Source organism: Phoxinus phoxinus (genome assembly GCF_949152265.1).
Source record: "Phoxinus phoxinus genome assembly, chromosome: 7".
Lineage (NCBI taxonomy): Eukaryota > Metazoa > Chordata > Actinopteri > Cypriniformes > Leuciscidae > Phoxinus > Phoxinus phoxinus.
In genome coordinates, this window is record NC_136882.1 from 23,951,530 (window position 1) to 23,968,306 (window position 16,777).

Below are 16,777 nucleotides of genomic sequence, written 5' to 3' on the forward strand. Positions count from 1 at the left end.
TAATATGTCAAACAAATATGCTTACCTTGCAAAATTTCACCAAAAACAGTTAATGGCAGGAGTGATTTTTTGTTTCTGAAATACATGTTTGAGGAAGTGTTGTGACAAGTGCTGTTGATTGACACAGTGACATCTAGTGGATTTTTTTGTCTTTAACATACCTCAATCAGATAGAGATGGCTCAATCAGCATGAAGGTACTCCTCTCAATAAAATATAGTGACTCAAAAGAGGACGTTAAAGGGGTTTATATATAACCTGGCTATGATACAAAAATATCCAAGCAAAATAGCTTGTTATCTAAACCGAGTCACCAAATTTATAGGACCTATATATTTTTTTTATCTTTATCATTATATTTTATCTTTATCATATAAGTATTTTATTTTCATAGCTAGACGTCTATAGCTCCAGGTGCATGTTGACATCTAATGGTAAAAGGGTAAACTTAGCAGCCATAATGCGATTCTAGTTTTTAGTTTTGTTTTTTAACGATTCATACCTGTAGATGCCACTTTTAAGAAGAAATACATCCAGTTAATAATCACTTTTGTTTCACTTTTTTGCTGTAGATTTTTGTTTTGGAAAGTTTCTAGCCTGCCAACACTAATTGATTAGTTAATTACTTTCAGCTGTGCTCAGGTGATTGTGGTTTTAAAAGAAGCTCACAAAGCTGTTGCTTTAGATGCTCTAGAGACTTCTGAGTAAGAAACATGGGTATGGTCTTTTGTTGCTGCAGTTCTTTCATTCTTTCATTCTTTCATTCTTTCATTCTTTCATTCTTTCATTCTTTCATTCTTTCATTCTTTCATTCTTTCATTCTTTCATTCTTTCATTCTTTCATTCTTTCATTCTTTCATTCTTTCATTCAATTTTTTTCAGCTGTGAAGACCGTGTTGATCGTGTACGCGCACCAGAGTGCTGGATCTTTCAATGCAGCTGTTAAAGATGCTGCTGTAGATGTGCTGAAGAAACAGGGCTGCACTGTTCTTGTGTCTGACCTGTATGAAATAAAATTCAAAGCCACAGCAACTGAGGAGGATATTACTGGTGTGGAGGCAGTGTTATGTTTGTTTAGAAAATATTAAACTTAACCTATGTCCTTATCGGAGTGCAAATGTTGTTTTGTACAATTTTCTGTTTCAGGAGCAGTGAAGAACCCAGAACATTTCTGCTATGGAGAGGAGACCATGCTGGCCTGGCAGGAGGGACGACTAGCTTCTGATATTGTAGAGGAGCACAAGAAACTAAAAGAAGCAGACCTTGTTATTTTTCAGGTAAGACTTTTATATATCAGAAATCTCATTTTGTTTATTTTTCGTTTGCTTATACTTGTAGTTTTTTTTCTTTTCTGTCTTGCAGTTTCCCATGTACTGGTTCTCGGTTCCTGCGATCATGAAAGGCTGGATGGATCGGGTTCTTACCCTTGGTTTTGCATACACCTCGGAGAAGCGCTACAGTGCGGGCATCTTTAGGGTAAGGCCTACAAATCGTAAACCAATCTTTCGTTAATCAGAAAAGGTTCAATGTTGGTTATTTAATTAAATGTGAGTGGGTGGTTAATGGGTGAGTGGGATTTTAATTTGTGTCAGGAAAAGAAAGCCATGTTGTCATTCACCACTGGTTCCCATGAAACCATGTTCAGCTCCAATGGGATCAATGGAGATATGAATGTTACTCTGTGGCCAGTTCAGGTAAGAAGCTTCATTTTCTATTTTTTAACTTACACCAGGCTTAACTTTGACAATCTGATTTTGCATGTCATACTAACCTGGGACTGCTGTGCTGTTTTCTCTTTTGTAGAATGGTGTCCTTAATTACTGTGGCTTCCAGGTCCTCGCACCACAGGTCTTCTGGGCACCCACACATCTCTCTGCTGAGGCTCGGGACAGCCTGTTGAAAGGCTGGCGTACTCGTCTTCACGGTCTTTTAAGCGAAGCGCCTCTCTCCTTCCCACCCGTAGACAGTTTTGATAAGGTGAAAGGATTTCAGCTGAAGTCTGAAGTTCATGACAAGCAGGCTGATTCCCCCTTTGGTCTCACTGTGGGTCACCACCTGGAGAAACCTCTGCCACCACAAAGTCAGATGAAAGCTGGAGTATGAAATATGAGCAACACTGTCCCCATGTGGCCATGTTCCTATTTAACTGTCATAACTTAATTTTTTCTATGCAAATAAATTGTGCATTTTTTGGATTTGAGTATTATAATTAATTGTTAGCCATGTGAAACCCACAACTGCTTACTTGTTTCAAGTTAATGTCAGATTGGGACATTTTAGAAACCGAAACACAGTGGTTGACTTGTGCCCCTTATAGTGAAGTGTTTCCTGACTTTCTCTATTTTGTTGCTGCGTTGGTGGTCTTGTAACAGTTTACCCAGAAAACATGGCATAGGAGAGCTTAACAGTGAAAAGTCTGCATTTATTGGCATACACTGGCAGCTCAATCTTCTCATATGTGGAGTGACTCTTGAGTTACAAATAAAAGGGCAAATGTTTAACAAAGAGGTACAGCAGACATGACCACTTTTCCCCGCACAGTCATGCGGTCTCAAGTGTTTTCCATACAAATGTGATGCATGTAATACCTCGTTTTTGCCATTAGTCACCCTTAGCAGGAGCTATCCAAATAACTATGGTCCAAATACCAAGCGTTTGTTTCAGAACAAGCAACACTGTAATATGGCAGATTTATTTGGTGCACATAAATTGGATTCATACTCAAAGATATTTGTCCTGTGTCCACAACTTCCCCATTACCTATGGAAATTTCTTGGAGGCATGTGTGCACAACTGTGTAAATGATAGATGTCTGTATCAAAGTGCTTAGCAGATGTCTGTGATTAAGCTTTGAAATGCATTTATGTAATCTAAAACCGATCCTAAATGGTAATCAAATGTAATCTAGAATATATTACTCTAAGGGTGTGAGCCCCTCTTCAACTTTCTGTGGGAATGGTTTAAATGAAGTGACAATTTTCACTTATTGGTTCAAGTTAAAAGTTAGATGTGTAATAGTTTGAGGTAATCAGAACATGTGACATCAGTAGCCGCGTTTCCATTACCCTTCAAATTGCGCAAATTGAAATTGCGAATTGAAAATACGCTCAATGGAAACACGTCAATTTCGCAAAAACTCTCGTTTATCGCAAAAAAGTTTTTACGCTCGCATGAGGAGGTTTTTCAGCCAATTCGAAAAAGGAGTATTTCGCAAAACTGCAATGGAAACAGTTTTTGCGCATTTACAGTCACCTGACTTAGAAGACGCGGTGTGTTTGGGGTCCGTGTAAGCAAATAATAATAATTATCATCATTACTAGGCTACATATTTAGATGACGCTTTTATCCAAAAAAGGAACAAAGCAATTCGTCAAATGTCATTCATAATAACAATAATAATACAGAGCTGAGATTATCACAAATAAACACAATATCTTGACGCATATCTAAGGGTTTATGTGGAGTGTGGAGCGCGCACTACATGGCACGGAGGCGCGGGCGTGAACACTTGCATTTTCCTATTAACAGTGAAACAACTTAATATAGCCTACTCTATAATTTCTGGTCATACAGAAAATAATAATACATTATTTGTAACTACTTTTATTTGTGTAAACAATAACAAGAAAATGTTGTGCTTTTGTAAAATAAAATAAAACAATCAGGCGCGCTTTCATGATCTCCGTGAACTGGAGCGCGAGAACTGAAACAAAATATAGCCTATGTAGGCTAAAGCTTGAAATGTCCACTTTAAAACGAACAAATTCGAATCGAAAGCTAATACATTTTGTTCTGATTAAGTAATCCGTATGAAAGGTGCATTTCTCTCTAAAAGAGCATCTGCTTACAGCGGAGATAGAGATGTTTTTAGCCGAGTTAGAAAACAATAGTTTGATAATATTAATGGCTCTTCTTATTCAGCACTGCGGGGAAAATGTCAATTCCAGGTTCTAATTTGGCCTTAGAAAACCAGTAAAATCGACAAGTTTTCCATATTAATTTGTGAATATTTTACATGTTTAATAAAGGGGAAAAAAGTCATTAAAACATCTGAAAATTCGTCGATATTTACTTTTTTGCGCAGCAGTTGGTGTAGCCAGTTTAAATTAAAATTGTGGTGTTCAACTTTGCGTTTTAAAAAGACAACCGTTTATTTTTCGTTTTTCAATTACGGGTTTAAAAAGGAAAAAACGAATGGACACAACAGAAGCCTACATGGATCGTTTGGAATAGGAGACAGAGTTCTTTATTAAATTCATAAAAGAAACAATAATTGCCTATAGGAACACTGGATTCTAAACTTCAAAGAAATGCCACAATCAAAACCTCAGCGCAGAAATGAGGGTGAAACACCCAGAAACTCCTTATATTTCGTTTGGAATATAAGGGTCTTTCCCTGCCATTAATGCTTGGATAACACGTACGTCTCCCTCCATTAATAATAATAATGTCTAATGCGGTGGCTGTGAGATTATATAAGCCAACGTCCGTTGCAGTGATTTTTAGAATGACTTTATCGCGAGAGAAAAAAGGACGTTTTAGTCGCATAACATCGGTTAATGGAAACGCCGTCATTTCGCAATAGTTTTGTATCGATATTTAGATAAAAGCGCAAAACATTTGCGCAAATCTGTAATGGAAACGCGGCTAGTGTAGCATTTTGCCATTTTAATCCATTACATTGTGTCTGGCTTCATATATTATTGATGTATACTGTGCAGATAATTTCCAAACGTTCTCTCTAGTACCCACTCAGACCTGCATAGTGATTGGAGTATACTCAAATATCCAAGAGTGCCAGGTTTGACTCATTAACATGAGCCTTGTTTCCACTGGCGAGGCAGGCTTTAAACAGGCTGTGCTGGGGTAATAGTCCAAAACAATGCTGCGTTTCCACCATCGGGCCAGAGGCTCTGCAGTGTTTCACTAAAACCTGCCCGTAAAGCAAGGTTTACTTGGCAAAAATAACATAATTGCGGTCGTGCGTGTTATATGTTTGCGCAAGGCCCCAGTTCTCTTACGAGAGGTTCTCTCGTACTGCGTACTGAAAGTACGCACCGGGTAAAGTCTCTTTGCTCGAGATATTGAAGCCAAAATTTATCCTTAAATTTCCATATCTTGTAAACGCAGTGCAGCAGCAGTCAGACCTAGAGCGGGCAATCTAGCGCGCTCATTGGCTGCTCCGCGGCAACTGCTGCAGCCTACCACTGAGCCCCTGGCGTGACGTCACGCCCAATGAGGACGCTTCGCGCCCTCACGCGGCCAAGCCCGCCAAAATGGGAGTGGCTTAGCGTATATAAGGGGCAGTTCAGGCTGCTAACACTCGATTTTAATCTCTTCAGCGACGCTCTACGCTTCGCTGACCTCCGAGAGAAGCCGCCGCCGTCGAATCCAGCGACCAGCCAGCTTAGGACAGCGCCTGAGGAAGCCGGCCGTCTTCGCCACCTTCAGCCGTCCGTGCCAGCTACGCTATCCGGCGACAAAGTATCCTTTTCCAAAACCTCTCCGTGAGCTCGCCGCCGCGACTCACGTCCTAAAAGAGCAAAGGCGTTTGTACAAAAATGCCTCGTCTTTCCTGCGGTTCGTGCCGAACCGCGCTCAGCGACGGAGACCGCCACGTGATCTGCGCTCTCTGCCTGGGCCGAGACCACGCAGCCATCGCTCTCTCGACGGGTGGCTGCATCGAGTGCGACGAGATGGCGATTTCGACCCTGCGGGCTCGACTCGCCCTCTTCAACGTCGAAGCTGTCGCTCCGCCTCTCTCCAGTGGCCCGCGGAAGAAGAAGCGCCGTGCCCAGAGACTCCCGGAGCCCGTCGCTCGCGAACGCTCGCCGGAACCTTCCCCTCGAGCTTCGCGTTCCCCTTCACCGCCCCCCCTTCCCGACGCGCAGATGACGGCTTCGGCCCTCACTGCCGTCGACACAGGGGACGAGGCGGGGGACGACGCCATCGACAGCTGTTCTCTCCTGGCGTCGGACAGTGAAGAGTGGTCTGGATCTACACACTCCACCTCCTCTTCGACGCAGGAACCTGGCAAGGCCCGGTCTAATGTGGACGCCGAACTCATCCGCCTCCTCACCATGGCCGTCGACCAACTGGGCCTGGACTGGTCTCCACCGGAGGCGCCCGCGCCCAACAGGCTCGATGGGTGCTTTTTACCTAGCCGCCGCCTAGCGCCTGCCTCTAGGTCAGCACCCTTCCTGCCGGAGCTCCACAGCGAGCTCTCTAAATCGTGGAATGCTCCATTCTCCGCGAGACTCCGCTCCCCTGCTTCCTCGACTCTCTCCCAAGTGGACGGAGCCGTCGAAAAAGGCTACAGCCGGATTCCCCCAGTGGAAGAGGCGGTCGCAGTGCATCTTTGCCCGCCATCACCAAAATGGCGCTCAAAGTCTGCCCTCCCGTCGAAAGCCTGCAGGACCACTTCAGCCCTTGTCGGCCGCGCTTTCGCCGCCGCCGGACAAGCCGCTTCCGCCCTGCATTCTATGGCTGTCCTCCAGATCCTCCAGGCCGAACTCCTCCGCCGTTTGGACGAGAAACGCCCGGTTCAGGACATCGTGACGGATCTGCGCAGCGCGACGGATCTTTCCCTCCGCGCCACGAAATCCGCAGCACAGGCGATGGGACGATGCATGGCTTCACTCACGGTAACGGAGAGGCACCTTTGGCTGACGCTCGCCGAGATGAGTGAGTCTGAGCGCGCCGTGTTCCTCAACGCCCCGCTCTCCCCCGCCGGCCTCTTCGGCCCTGCGGTGACCGGGATCGTGGAAAGGTTTTCTGAGGTACAGAAAACGTCTCAAGCCATGAAGCTGTTCCTCCCACGACGCGTTAGCTCCGCTGCAGGCCGCTCCCAGCAGCCTCCTGCACGAAGCTCATCGCAACAACGCCCATCGCAGCCTCCATCAGCTTCGCAGCAGCGACAGGGCGGCCGCCCTCGATCGCGCTCAAACAGCCGTCACAGACCGCCTCCCCCCCGGGGACCGCGACAGAAGATCGTGCTGAAGCCTGAAGCCGCGAAATCCTCCTAGCCATCGCGAAGAGGAAAAGATGCGCGAGTCCCGCCGCCGCCGCCGGACCGCCATCAAAGTTAGCCGCTCTGTCAGTCCCCTTAAACAAGGCTACTGCAGTTGTGTATTTAGCAGCCAACGAGCCACTCACAGTACACGCTCGCCTGCACACAAACGCCGTTTTCACGGCGACCCAGATAAATCACAAAAAGAGTGTAATGTCTGTATATACGGCTCACGCCGATTGTGTTCTATGTGTAGAAAATGTGCCCACTCCAATGTGTTCACCCCTACACACAAGCACGCCCCCCAGGTTTGTCACAGAGCCCACTCATATAAAGCGGGCACGCGCCGCTCGAGTGTTAAATGTAGGATTTGTGCCCACGTCCCAGTGCCCACACCTACAAAATGTCTGCTCTGCTGTACAGTTATCACGGGGGGCGAAACTAATAAAGCCAATAGGCCGTGTTTCAGATATAAGCGCTCACTGACGAACACTGTTCCCCCCATATCGCTCACAAGCACCGCTGTTCGCGCCACAGACTATTCTCCGTCCCTAGCGACCGAGTTACTGAATGCGAAACGGCAGGCTGCTGTAACCAGCGAGCAGCATTACTCAGCAAACGAGGGCGCGCGCGCCGCGCTGATACCTCCGTTTCAGTTCCTCGAGCCCGCGCAGTGCGGCGCTCAGGACGCGGAGACCATTCTGCCCCTAGCTATGCGTGCGAAAGCATGGGAAGCTATCCCGGGCGTGTCAGAATGGGTGCTGAAGGTTGTAAGACAAGGCTATACACTGCAGTTCGCTCGCCGTCCCCCGCGCTTCCGAGCCCGTACAGTGACGAGCGTGAACCCAGAAGTAGCACACCTACTTCGCGCAGAAATAGCAAAACTGTTATGCAAGGGGGCGATAGAGCCGGTACGTCCTTCTATGAGCGAGTCAGGCTTTTACAGCCGTTATTTTCTCGTGCCCAAGAAGGACGGAGCGCTCAGACCTATATTAGATCTGAGACATTTGAACAAAGCTCTTATGAAAAGACCGTTCAAAATGATCACGACCAGACAAATCCTCGCGCAAATTCGCCCGAGGGACTGGTTCATTTCTCTCGATCTGAAAGACGCGTACTTTCAGATTCAGATCATACCCCGTCACAGGCCATTCTTGAGATTCGCCTTCGACGGTCAGGTATATCAGTACACCGTCCTGCCGTTCGGCCTGTCTTTAGCACCCCGTACATTTACGAAGTGCATGGACGCGGCGCTCGCTCCCCTGAGGCGTCAGGGGATGCGAATATTGAACTATCTGGACGATTGGCTGATTTTAGCACAATCAGAGGCGGAACTTGTGTCTCACAGAGCTGTGCTACTCAGTCATCTGGAAAACCTGGGTCTCACGGTCAATTGGACCAAGAGCTCACTGCTGCCCCGTCAGTCAGCTTCCTTTCTGGGAATACAGCTCGACTCAGTGGCAATGACGGCTCGCTTGTCAACACAGCGCGCGCGCCGTGTTCAGCGTTTGGCCGCATCTTTCCAGAAAGACAAAGTGTTTCCCCTGAAAACGTTTCAGAGATTGCTGGGCTTTATGGCCTCAGCCGCAGCAGTGCTCCGGCTAGGTCTATTGCGTATGCGCCCCCTGCAACGATGGCTCAACGCTCGTGTACACCACCGAGCGTGGGCTTCCGGCGGTTACCGAATCAGAGTGACTCAGAGCTGTGTTTCAGCTCTGCAGCCCTGGCTTGTGACCGACTGGTATCAGCGGGGAGTTATGATGGGAACTGTCTCGTACCGAAAAGTTATCTCGACGGACGCTTCCAACCTCGGTTGGGGCGGGATATTCGAGGGCAGACCGGTCTTTGGCCTATGGTCAGACACGGAGAAGCTCCTCCATATAAACTGTCTGGAGATGATAGCGGTCGAGTACACTGTGAAACACTTCCTCCCTTTTCTGCGGGGCCACCACGTACTGGTTCGAACGGACAACATGTCTGTGGTATCGTACGTGAACCGCCAGGGCGGTGTCAGATCCAGGGCACTCTGCGATCTGGCGGAACGCCTCCTCGTCTGGGCTCAGCACCACGTGCGCTCGCTCAGAGCCACGCATGTGCCAGGACGCCTGAACGACGGACCGGACAGACTGTCCAGGAACAACGTTCCCCTCGGGGAATGGTCCCTGCACCCTCAGTCAGTCCAGTTATTGTGGCACCGCTTCGGCAAGGCGGAAGTCGACCTATTCGCGTCGACAGACAACGCCCATTGCCTAAGGTTCTTTTCAAAGAACGAGGACGCTCTGGCCCAGACATGGCCCAGATGCCCGTTATACGCGTTCCCTCCGGTCTCATTGTTACCACAAGTAATCAAGAGAATCAGGGAAATGCGTCACTCGGTGCTCCTCATAGCCCCCCGATGGGAGAACCAGACATGGTTCTCGGAGTTGGTGCGGCTGTCAGACTCAGCCCCATGGCCGATCCCGGTGAGGAAAGACCTCCTTTCCCAAGCCGGCGGATCGATTTGGCATCCTCATCCAGAGCTATGGTCTCTGCATGCATGGATAATCAATGGGTACCCGTTGTTTTGCCAGAAGGGGTCGTGAACACGATCACGCAATCTAGAGCCCCCTCTACCAGGCGGCTTTATGCGTCTAAATGGTCGGTGTTTACTAAATGGTGCACGGACAAGGGCTTACAGCCTCAAACGTGCGGAGTCTCGTGGGTGCTTTGCTTCCTTCAAGAGATGTTGGAAAGGGGCAGGTCCCCTTCCACGCTCAAAGTATATGTCGCGGCCATCGCAGCGTTCGCCGAGTCGACGCTCGGCCAGGCGATAGGAAGGAATGAGCTCATCATCCGCTTCCTTAGAGGAGCCAGGAGGATGAATCCCCCACGGCCCCCCTCGGTTCCTTTCTGGGATCTTTCCCTGGTCCTAGAGGCCCTGAAAGCACATCCCTTCGAACCGCTTCACTCTGTGGATTTGAAGTACCTCGCGCTCAAAACCGTGTTTCTGATCGCTCTTGCATCAGTTAAACGTGTGGGTGACTTGCACGCGCTCTCTGTGAGTGCTACGTGCCTCGAGTTTGGACCTAATGACTCTAAAGTCATCCTTAAACCGAGACATGGTTATGTCCCAAAGCGATCGGTACCCCGTTCAGAGCACAGATCATTTCGCTCTCAGCTTTGCCGGCATCAGACAACGAGGTCGATACGAACCTCCTTTGTCCTGTCAGAGCACTGAGAATTTACGTCACGCGCTCCGCCGCCTTCAGGCGCTCGGAGCAGCTCTTTGTTTCGTTCGGTGGGCGCACCAAAGGTCTCGCCGCCTCGAAACACAGCCTATCCAGATGGATAGTGGACGCTATTGCTGCGGCTTACGCGTCAAAAGACCTGCAATGCCCCTTGGGCGTTAGGGCTCATTCCACCAGAGGCATGGCCTCGTCGTGGGCTTGGTCCAGCGGGATTTCTATTCATGACATTTGTACGGCGGCAGGCTGGGCCTCCCCGTCTACATTTGTTAGGTTCTACAACCTAGAAGTCCCCGCCTTGCAGGCTAGACTCCTTTCAGTCTGAAAAAAAAAAAAAAAAAAAAAAAAGTCCTAGCGACTCACTTGTGAACTGCGCTACAAGGGTTGATGTGTTCAAATATAAGACCGGCAGTGCCGCTCTGTATGTATATCCCCTCATATAGTGCTTATGTACAGGTGCGAGCCCACTCTGTTGGCCACCTAATTTCACTTATCCATGTCCCCCGGGGCGTTCCCCCCTGGGATTCATATAGTGACTGCTTAAGCGCACACGGCTTTTACAAGGGGTTCCCGGTGCGTACTTTCAGTACGCAGTACGAGAGAACCTCTCGTAAGAGAACGTACTCGGTTACTTACGTAACCTCGGTTCTCTCTAGAAGAGGGAACGAGTACTGCGTTCCCTGCCGTGTCGCGCTTCGAGCTCATTTCGCTTCAGCGATCAAAATCGAGTGTTAGCAGCCTGAACTGCCCCTTATATACGCTAAGCCACTCCCATTTTGGCGGGCTTGGCCGCGTGAGGGCGCGAAGCGTCCTCATTGGGCGTGACGTCACGCCAGGGGCTCAGTGGTAGGCTGCAGCAGTTGCCGCGGAGCAGCCAATGAGCGCGCTAGATTGCCCGCTCTAGGTCTGACTGCTGCTGCACTGCGTTTACAAGATATGGAAATTTAAGGATAAATTTTGGCTTCAATATCTCGAGCAAAGAGACTTTACCCGGTGCGTACTTTCAGTACGCAGTACTCGTTCCCTCTTCTAGAGAGAACCGAGGTTACGTAAGTAACCGAGTACGTTCTCATTGTGGTGTGCGCTGCATTTTTTGTAACTGCGCTCTGCTTATGAAGATGAACGACTTCAACGCGAATCTAGCCGTCAGGACCTTAATTTCGCAGCTTTACTTCTCACTACTGTGCAGACTCAGGTCCCGAGATTGCTACTGCGCAGACTCCGGCCCCAAGATGTCAGCGCCATATCGGGACACTGACAGATTCACTTCTAACCAATGGAGGAGAGCGAAGGGGCATCGTCCATCTATTTTTACAGTCAATGGTCAAACCGAGTCTACAATAGCATACGCCTTTTACATAAAGGTCCTTGTTTAATCTGTTTTACAAAACTAAATGAAAATGTTTAAAAGATCATTCATTTAGTTGAATATATGTTGTAATGTCCCAAGTATTAATCTCAAGGTTTACTGGGTTTTACTCTATTGTAGCTTATTGGTGGTGTAAATAAACATGTCACCGTATCACGCGTGTACCTTACTTCTTCTCACCGCTGATTAATGATTGTTTAGACTAGAGGACATTCGCCATTTAGTCCCTGTCGTTTCAAAGAATACGGCGAGCGAGTCAAGTAGCTAAATGCCTCGTCCGCTTGGGGAGGTGCGCGCGAAGGCAGCGGAGACTCGATCCCGCTGCAGAGCCAGGAAAAAGTAGGCTATAAATGGCTTCTGGTACAACAAACCCATCATTTCACCATCAAATGGAAGTTTTATCAGAAAACGAAAACGAAATAAATCACTGGAAACCAGCGAGATCCAAAAACGAACATAAAGCGACATTGCTGGCATTTTTGTTTTTTAGGCTAGCCTACTTAAACTTTCATTTAAAACCTAAGCATCGATGTTTTACCACAGGTTTACAATAAAAAGTGATACATTGATCATAATGATGTCAAGATTGCACATTCACACATAAATAAAGTGGTTTACCGTTATTTCACAAAAGAACACATCCAGATCAACACGCACGTCAAGCAGACATTTGTGATGTGGTGGATTTGGTTTGACACTCTCTGATTAAGTGACGGGTTAGATTTTCATGAGTAGCGCTATCACACACACATACAAAATAGGGTCCTAACTGCGGTCCTGAAATTGCGGTCTCCGGGATTGGAGACAGATAATACTAGAATAAACTCCAGGATCTCGATCTAAAAAAAAAAAAAAAAAAAAAAAAGCACTACTGGGGAAAATATATTTCTAAATGGTGATTAGACAGACTCAGCCTGACCAAGTGTCTTGTTTGGTCTCAAGCAAAGCACGTCATCATCTATCCTAGACCACAAACTACATCACAGTCAGGGAGACCAGAAACGTTTTTTTCCCCAGCAGAAAATTGTAGTCAAAATTATAACTCTTTAGCAGCCCCACCAAGCATTTTACTTTTTTTTTTTTTTGCATTTCTATTCTCCTTATGTCGCTAACCACAATCAATGTCTTTTTTTTTCAACACATCCCATAATGTAAAAAAGATCGACCTTGATATTGCACTTAAAGGTAAAAAAAAAGAAAAGTATACACATTTTCATATGTAGGCTACTATGAAAATATGATCTATAATACTAATTTACTTTAAAAACAATGAAAATAAAATATTTTTGTATTTTGAATCTTCTTTATTTATCTGAGTCTCAAGGTTAAATATTTTGTGACAGAAGTGATATTTGGACAGAAATGTATTAATTTGTTAGGCAGAATGCATTCAATGGAATGTATGTCACCCGCCTAAACAAAATCTTATGAGAACTTCAATTTTTGTGATATCAACTTCAAATTTGGAACACAACTTGGTTAGATATATGGCTTTAATTTTATAGTAAAAAAATATTTTGTAAAATATATATTTTATATAAAATAAAATATTAAGTACAGTCTATTTGATTTAATGTCAATTTAAACTTCCATTATTACTTTTTCATACTTTACATTTTTTGAAGTTCTTTCACTTCAGCAATAATCTGCCGAGTGTTTTATTTAAAACAATACCAAACTTAAGTCTACCGGTATATTCCAAAGCATTCTTGAATTACAACCAAGTTTTAATAGTGCATTTGAATTCCCATTCTAAAAGGGGGAGTTACAGTTAACCGTTATGTGCCAAATCGACCGTTTTGTTGAGCATGTTTTTGAAAAATTATAAAAACATAGCCTACTAAAGTTTTTTCATGGGACCAAGTAACATTTTGTAAACTTAGGGCTCTTACAGTGTAATATGTCAAACAAATATGCTTACCTTGCAAAATTTCACCAAAAACAGTTAATGGCAGGAGTGATTTTTTGTTTCTGAAATACATGTTTGAGGAAGTGTTGTGACAAGTGCTGTTGATTGACACAGTGATATCTAGTGGATTTTTTTGTCTTAACATACCTCAATCAGATAGAGATGGCTCAATCAGCATAAAGGTACTCCTCTCAATAAAATATAGTGACTCAAAATGTGCTCTACCAAATGGTCGAGAGGACGTTAAAGGGGTTTATATATAACCTGGCTATGATACAAAAATATCTAAGCAAAATAGCTTGTTATCTAAACCGAGTCACCAAATTTATAGGACCTATATATTTTTTTTATCTTTATCATTATATTTTATCTTTATCATATAGGTATTTTATTTTCATAGCTAGACGTCTATAGCTCCAGGTGCATGTTGACATCTAATGGTAAAAGGGTAAACTTAGCAGCCATAATGCGATTCTAGTTTTTAGTTTTGTTTTTTAACGATTCAAACCTGTAGATGCCACTTTTAAGAAGAAATACATCCAGTTAATAATCACTTTTGTTTCACTTTTTTGCTGTAGATTTTTGTTTTGGAAAGTCTCTAGCCTGCCAACACTAATTGATTAGTTAATTACTTTCAGCTGTGCTCAGGTGATTGTGGTTTTAAAAGAAGCTCACAAAGCTGTTGCTTTAGATGCTCTAGAGACTTCTGAGTAAGAAACATGGGTATGGTCTTTTGTTGCTGCAGTTCTCATTCTTTCATTCTTTCATTCTTTCATTCTTTCATTCTTTCATTCTTTCATTCTTTCATTCTTTCATTCTTTCATTCTTTCATTCTTTCATTCTTTCATTCTTTCATTAAATTTTTTTCAGCTGTGAAGACCGTGTTGATCGTGTACGCGCACCAGAGTGCTGGATCTTTCAATGCAGCTGTTAAAGATGCTGCTGTAGATGTGCTGAAGAAACAGGGCTGCACTGTTCTTGTGTCTGACCTGTATGAAATAAAATTCAAAGCCACAGCAACTGAGGAGGATATTACTGGTGTGGAGGCAGTGTTATGTTTGTATAGAAAATATTAAACTTAACCTATGTCCTTATCGGAGTGCAAATGTTGTTTTGCACAATTTTCTGTTTCAGGAGCAGTGAAGAACCCAGAACATTTCTGCTATGGAGAGGAGACCATGCTGGCCTGGCAGGAGGGACGACTAGCTTCTGATATTGTAGAGGAGCACAAGAAACTAAAAGAAGCAGACCTTGTTATTTTTCAGGTAAGGCTTTTATATAGGCCTATCAGAAATCTGATTTGGTTTATTTTTCTTTTGCTTATACTTCTATTATTTGTTTCTGTCTTTTGCAGTTTCCCATGTACTGGTTCTCGGTTCCTGCGATCATGAAAGGCTGGATGGATCGGGTTCTTACCCTTGGTTTTGCATACACCTCGGAGAAGCGCTACAGTGCGGGCATCTTCAGGGTAAGGCCTACAAATCGTAAACCAATCTTTCGTTAATCAGAAAAGGTTCAATGTTGGTTATTTAATTAAATGTGAGTGGGTGGTTAATGGGTGAGTGGGATTTTAATTTGTGTCAGGAAAAGAAAGCCATGTTGTCATTCACCACTGGTTCCCATGAAACCATGTTCAGCTCCAATGGGATCAATGGAGATATGAATGTTACTCTGTGGCCAGTTCAGGTAAGAAGCTTCATCCCTTATTCTTTTACCTCACCCAGGCTTTATTTTTCATGTCATACTAACCTGGGACTGCTGTGCTAATGTCTTCTCTTTTGTAGAATGGTGTCCTCAATTACTGTGGCTTCCAGGTCCTTGCACCACAGGTCTTCTGGGCACCCACACATCTCTCTGCTGAGGCTCGGGACAGCCTGTTGAAAGGCTGGCGTACTCGTCTTCAAGGTCTTTTAAGCGAAGCGCCTCTCTCCTTCCCAACCATAGACAGTTTTGATAAGGTGAAAGGCTTTCAGCTGAAGCCTGAAGTTCATGAAAAGCAGGCTGATTCCCCCTTCGGTCTCACTGTGGGTCACCACCTGGAAAAACCTCTGCCACCACAAAGTCAGATGAAAGCTGGAGTATGAGATATGAGCAACACTGTCCCCATGTGGCCATGTTCCTCTTTAACTGCTGTCATAACTTAATTTTTCAATGTGAATAAATTGTTTCATGTTTTGGATTTTCAGTATTGTAATTCATTGTTAGCCATGTGAAACCCACAACCGCTTGTTTCTTAAAGTTAATGTCAGATTGGGACATTAAGAAACCAAAACGTAATGGTTTGTGCTCCCTAGTCAAGTGTTTTTCTGACTTTCTCTTTTGTTGCTGCTTTAGTGGTCTTGTAACGGTTTACCCAAATAACATGGAGTCGGAGAGCTTGACAGTGAAAAGTCTGCATTTATTGGCAGGTACACTGGCAGCTCAATCATCTCATACATGGAGTGGCTTTGAGTTACAAATTAAAGGGCAAATGTTTAACAAGGTAGAGCAGACATGACCACTTTTCCCTGCATAGTCATGCGGTCTCAAGTGTATTGCATACAAATGTGATGCATGTAATACCTCGTTTTTGCCATTAGTCACCCTTAGCAGGAGCTATCCAAATAATTCTATGGTCCAAACCAAAGGTGTTTGAATCAGAACAAGCAACACTGTAATATGGCACTTATTTGGTGCACATAAATTGTCATATTTGTCATATGTGCACAACTTAACCATTTCCTATAGAAATTTCTTGGAGGCATGTGCACAACTGTGTAAATGATAAATGTCTGTATCAAAGTGCATTGCAGATGTCATGCCGAAAAAGCTTTCAAACGCATTTGGATTCTTATTTAATCTAAAACAGATCCAAAATGTAATCTAGAAACTGGTACGGTCTCTGAAACTTGGAATATATTACTCTTTAAGGGTGTGATCAAGCCCCTCTTCTACTTTCTGTGTGAATGAACCAATAAGGGAAAATTGTCATCTCATTTTTACCAAGTTGGATGTGAAATAGGTATCAGAACATGTGACAATGTAGCATTTTGCCATTTAAAATCATTACACTGTTTTCTGTTTCACCTATTATTGACGTATACCATTTCCAAACGTTCTCTCTAGTAAGTAACCATTTAGACCTGCATAGTGATTGTAGTATACTCAAATATCCAAGGTTGTCAAGTTTGTCTCGTTAACATGAGCCTTGTTTCCACTGACGAGGCTGCAGGCTTTAAACAGGCTGTGCTGGGGCCTCATTTATAAAACTGTGCGTAGGATCCTTAC

General features: G+C 44.8%; 2 protein-coding genes across 3 annotated transcripts; both read left to right on the top strand.

Moving 5' to 3' along the window:
- The first annotated feature begins 238 nt into the window (after positions 1–238).
- LOC307001710 (NAD(P)H dehydrogenase [quinone] 1-like) lies at positions 239–2,194 on the top strand. Of its 2 annotated transcripts, XM_079618528.1 has the most exons (6): positions 239–716; positions 882–1,049; positions 1,146–1,276; positions 1,362–1,475; positions 1,592–1,693; positions 1,803–2,194. In XM_079618528.1, exons 1-6 carry the CDS (start codon positions 713–715, stop codon positions 2,100–2,102), a joined length of 819 nt encoding a protein of 272 aa, XP_079474654.1. In that variant the 5' UTR covers positions 239–712; the 3' UTR covers positions 2,103–2,194. The 2 variants fall into 2 exon arrangements, with proteins under 2 accessions (XP_079474654.1, XP_079474655.1); XM_079618529.1 differs by lacking the exon at positions 1,592–1,693 and having other exon boundaries at positions 639–716; positions 1,833–2,194.
- An 11,520-nt stretch (positions 2,195–13,714) lies between these two features.
- Positions 13,715–16,772, top strand: LOC307001802 (ribosyldihydronicotinamide dehydrogenase [quinone]-like). The gene is made up of 6 exons (XM_079618752.1): positions 13,715–14,233; positions 14,381–14,548; positions 14,645–14,775; positions 14,865–14,978; positions 15,095–15,196; positions 15,295–16,772. Exons 1-6 carry the CDS (start codon positions 14,230–14,232, stop codon positions 15,592–15,594), a joined length of 819 nt encoding a protein of 272 aa, XP_079474878.1. The 5' UTR covers positions 13,715–14,229; the 3' UTR covers positions 15,595–16,772.
- The last annotated feature ends 5 nt before the right edge of the window (positions 16,773–16,777 follow it).

Excerpts from the sequence above, each read along its gene's own strand:
- LOC307001710 (XM_079618528.1), top strand. Across the intron at positions 1,050-1,145 it reads AACTGAGGAGGATATTACTG|GAGCAGTGAAGAACCCAGAA; the intron begins GTGTGGAGGCAG and ends TTTCTGTTTCAG. Across the intron at positions 1,476-1,591 it reads ACAGTGCGGGCATCTTTAGG|GAAAAGAAAGCCATGTTGTC; the intron begins GTAAGGCCTACA and ends AATTTGTGTCAG.
- LOC307001802 (XM_079618752.1), top strand. Across the intron at positions 14,549-14,644 it reads AACTGAGGAGGATATTACTG|GAGCAGTGAAGAACCCAGAA; the intron begins GTGTGGAGGCAG and ends TTTCTGTTTCAG. Across the intron at positions 14,776-14,864 it reads CAGACCTTGTTATTTTTCAG|TTTCCCATGTACTGGTTCTC; the intron begins GTAAGGCTTTTA and ends TGTCTTTTGCAG.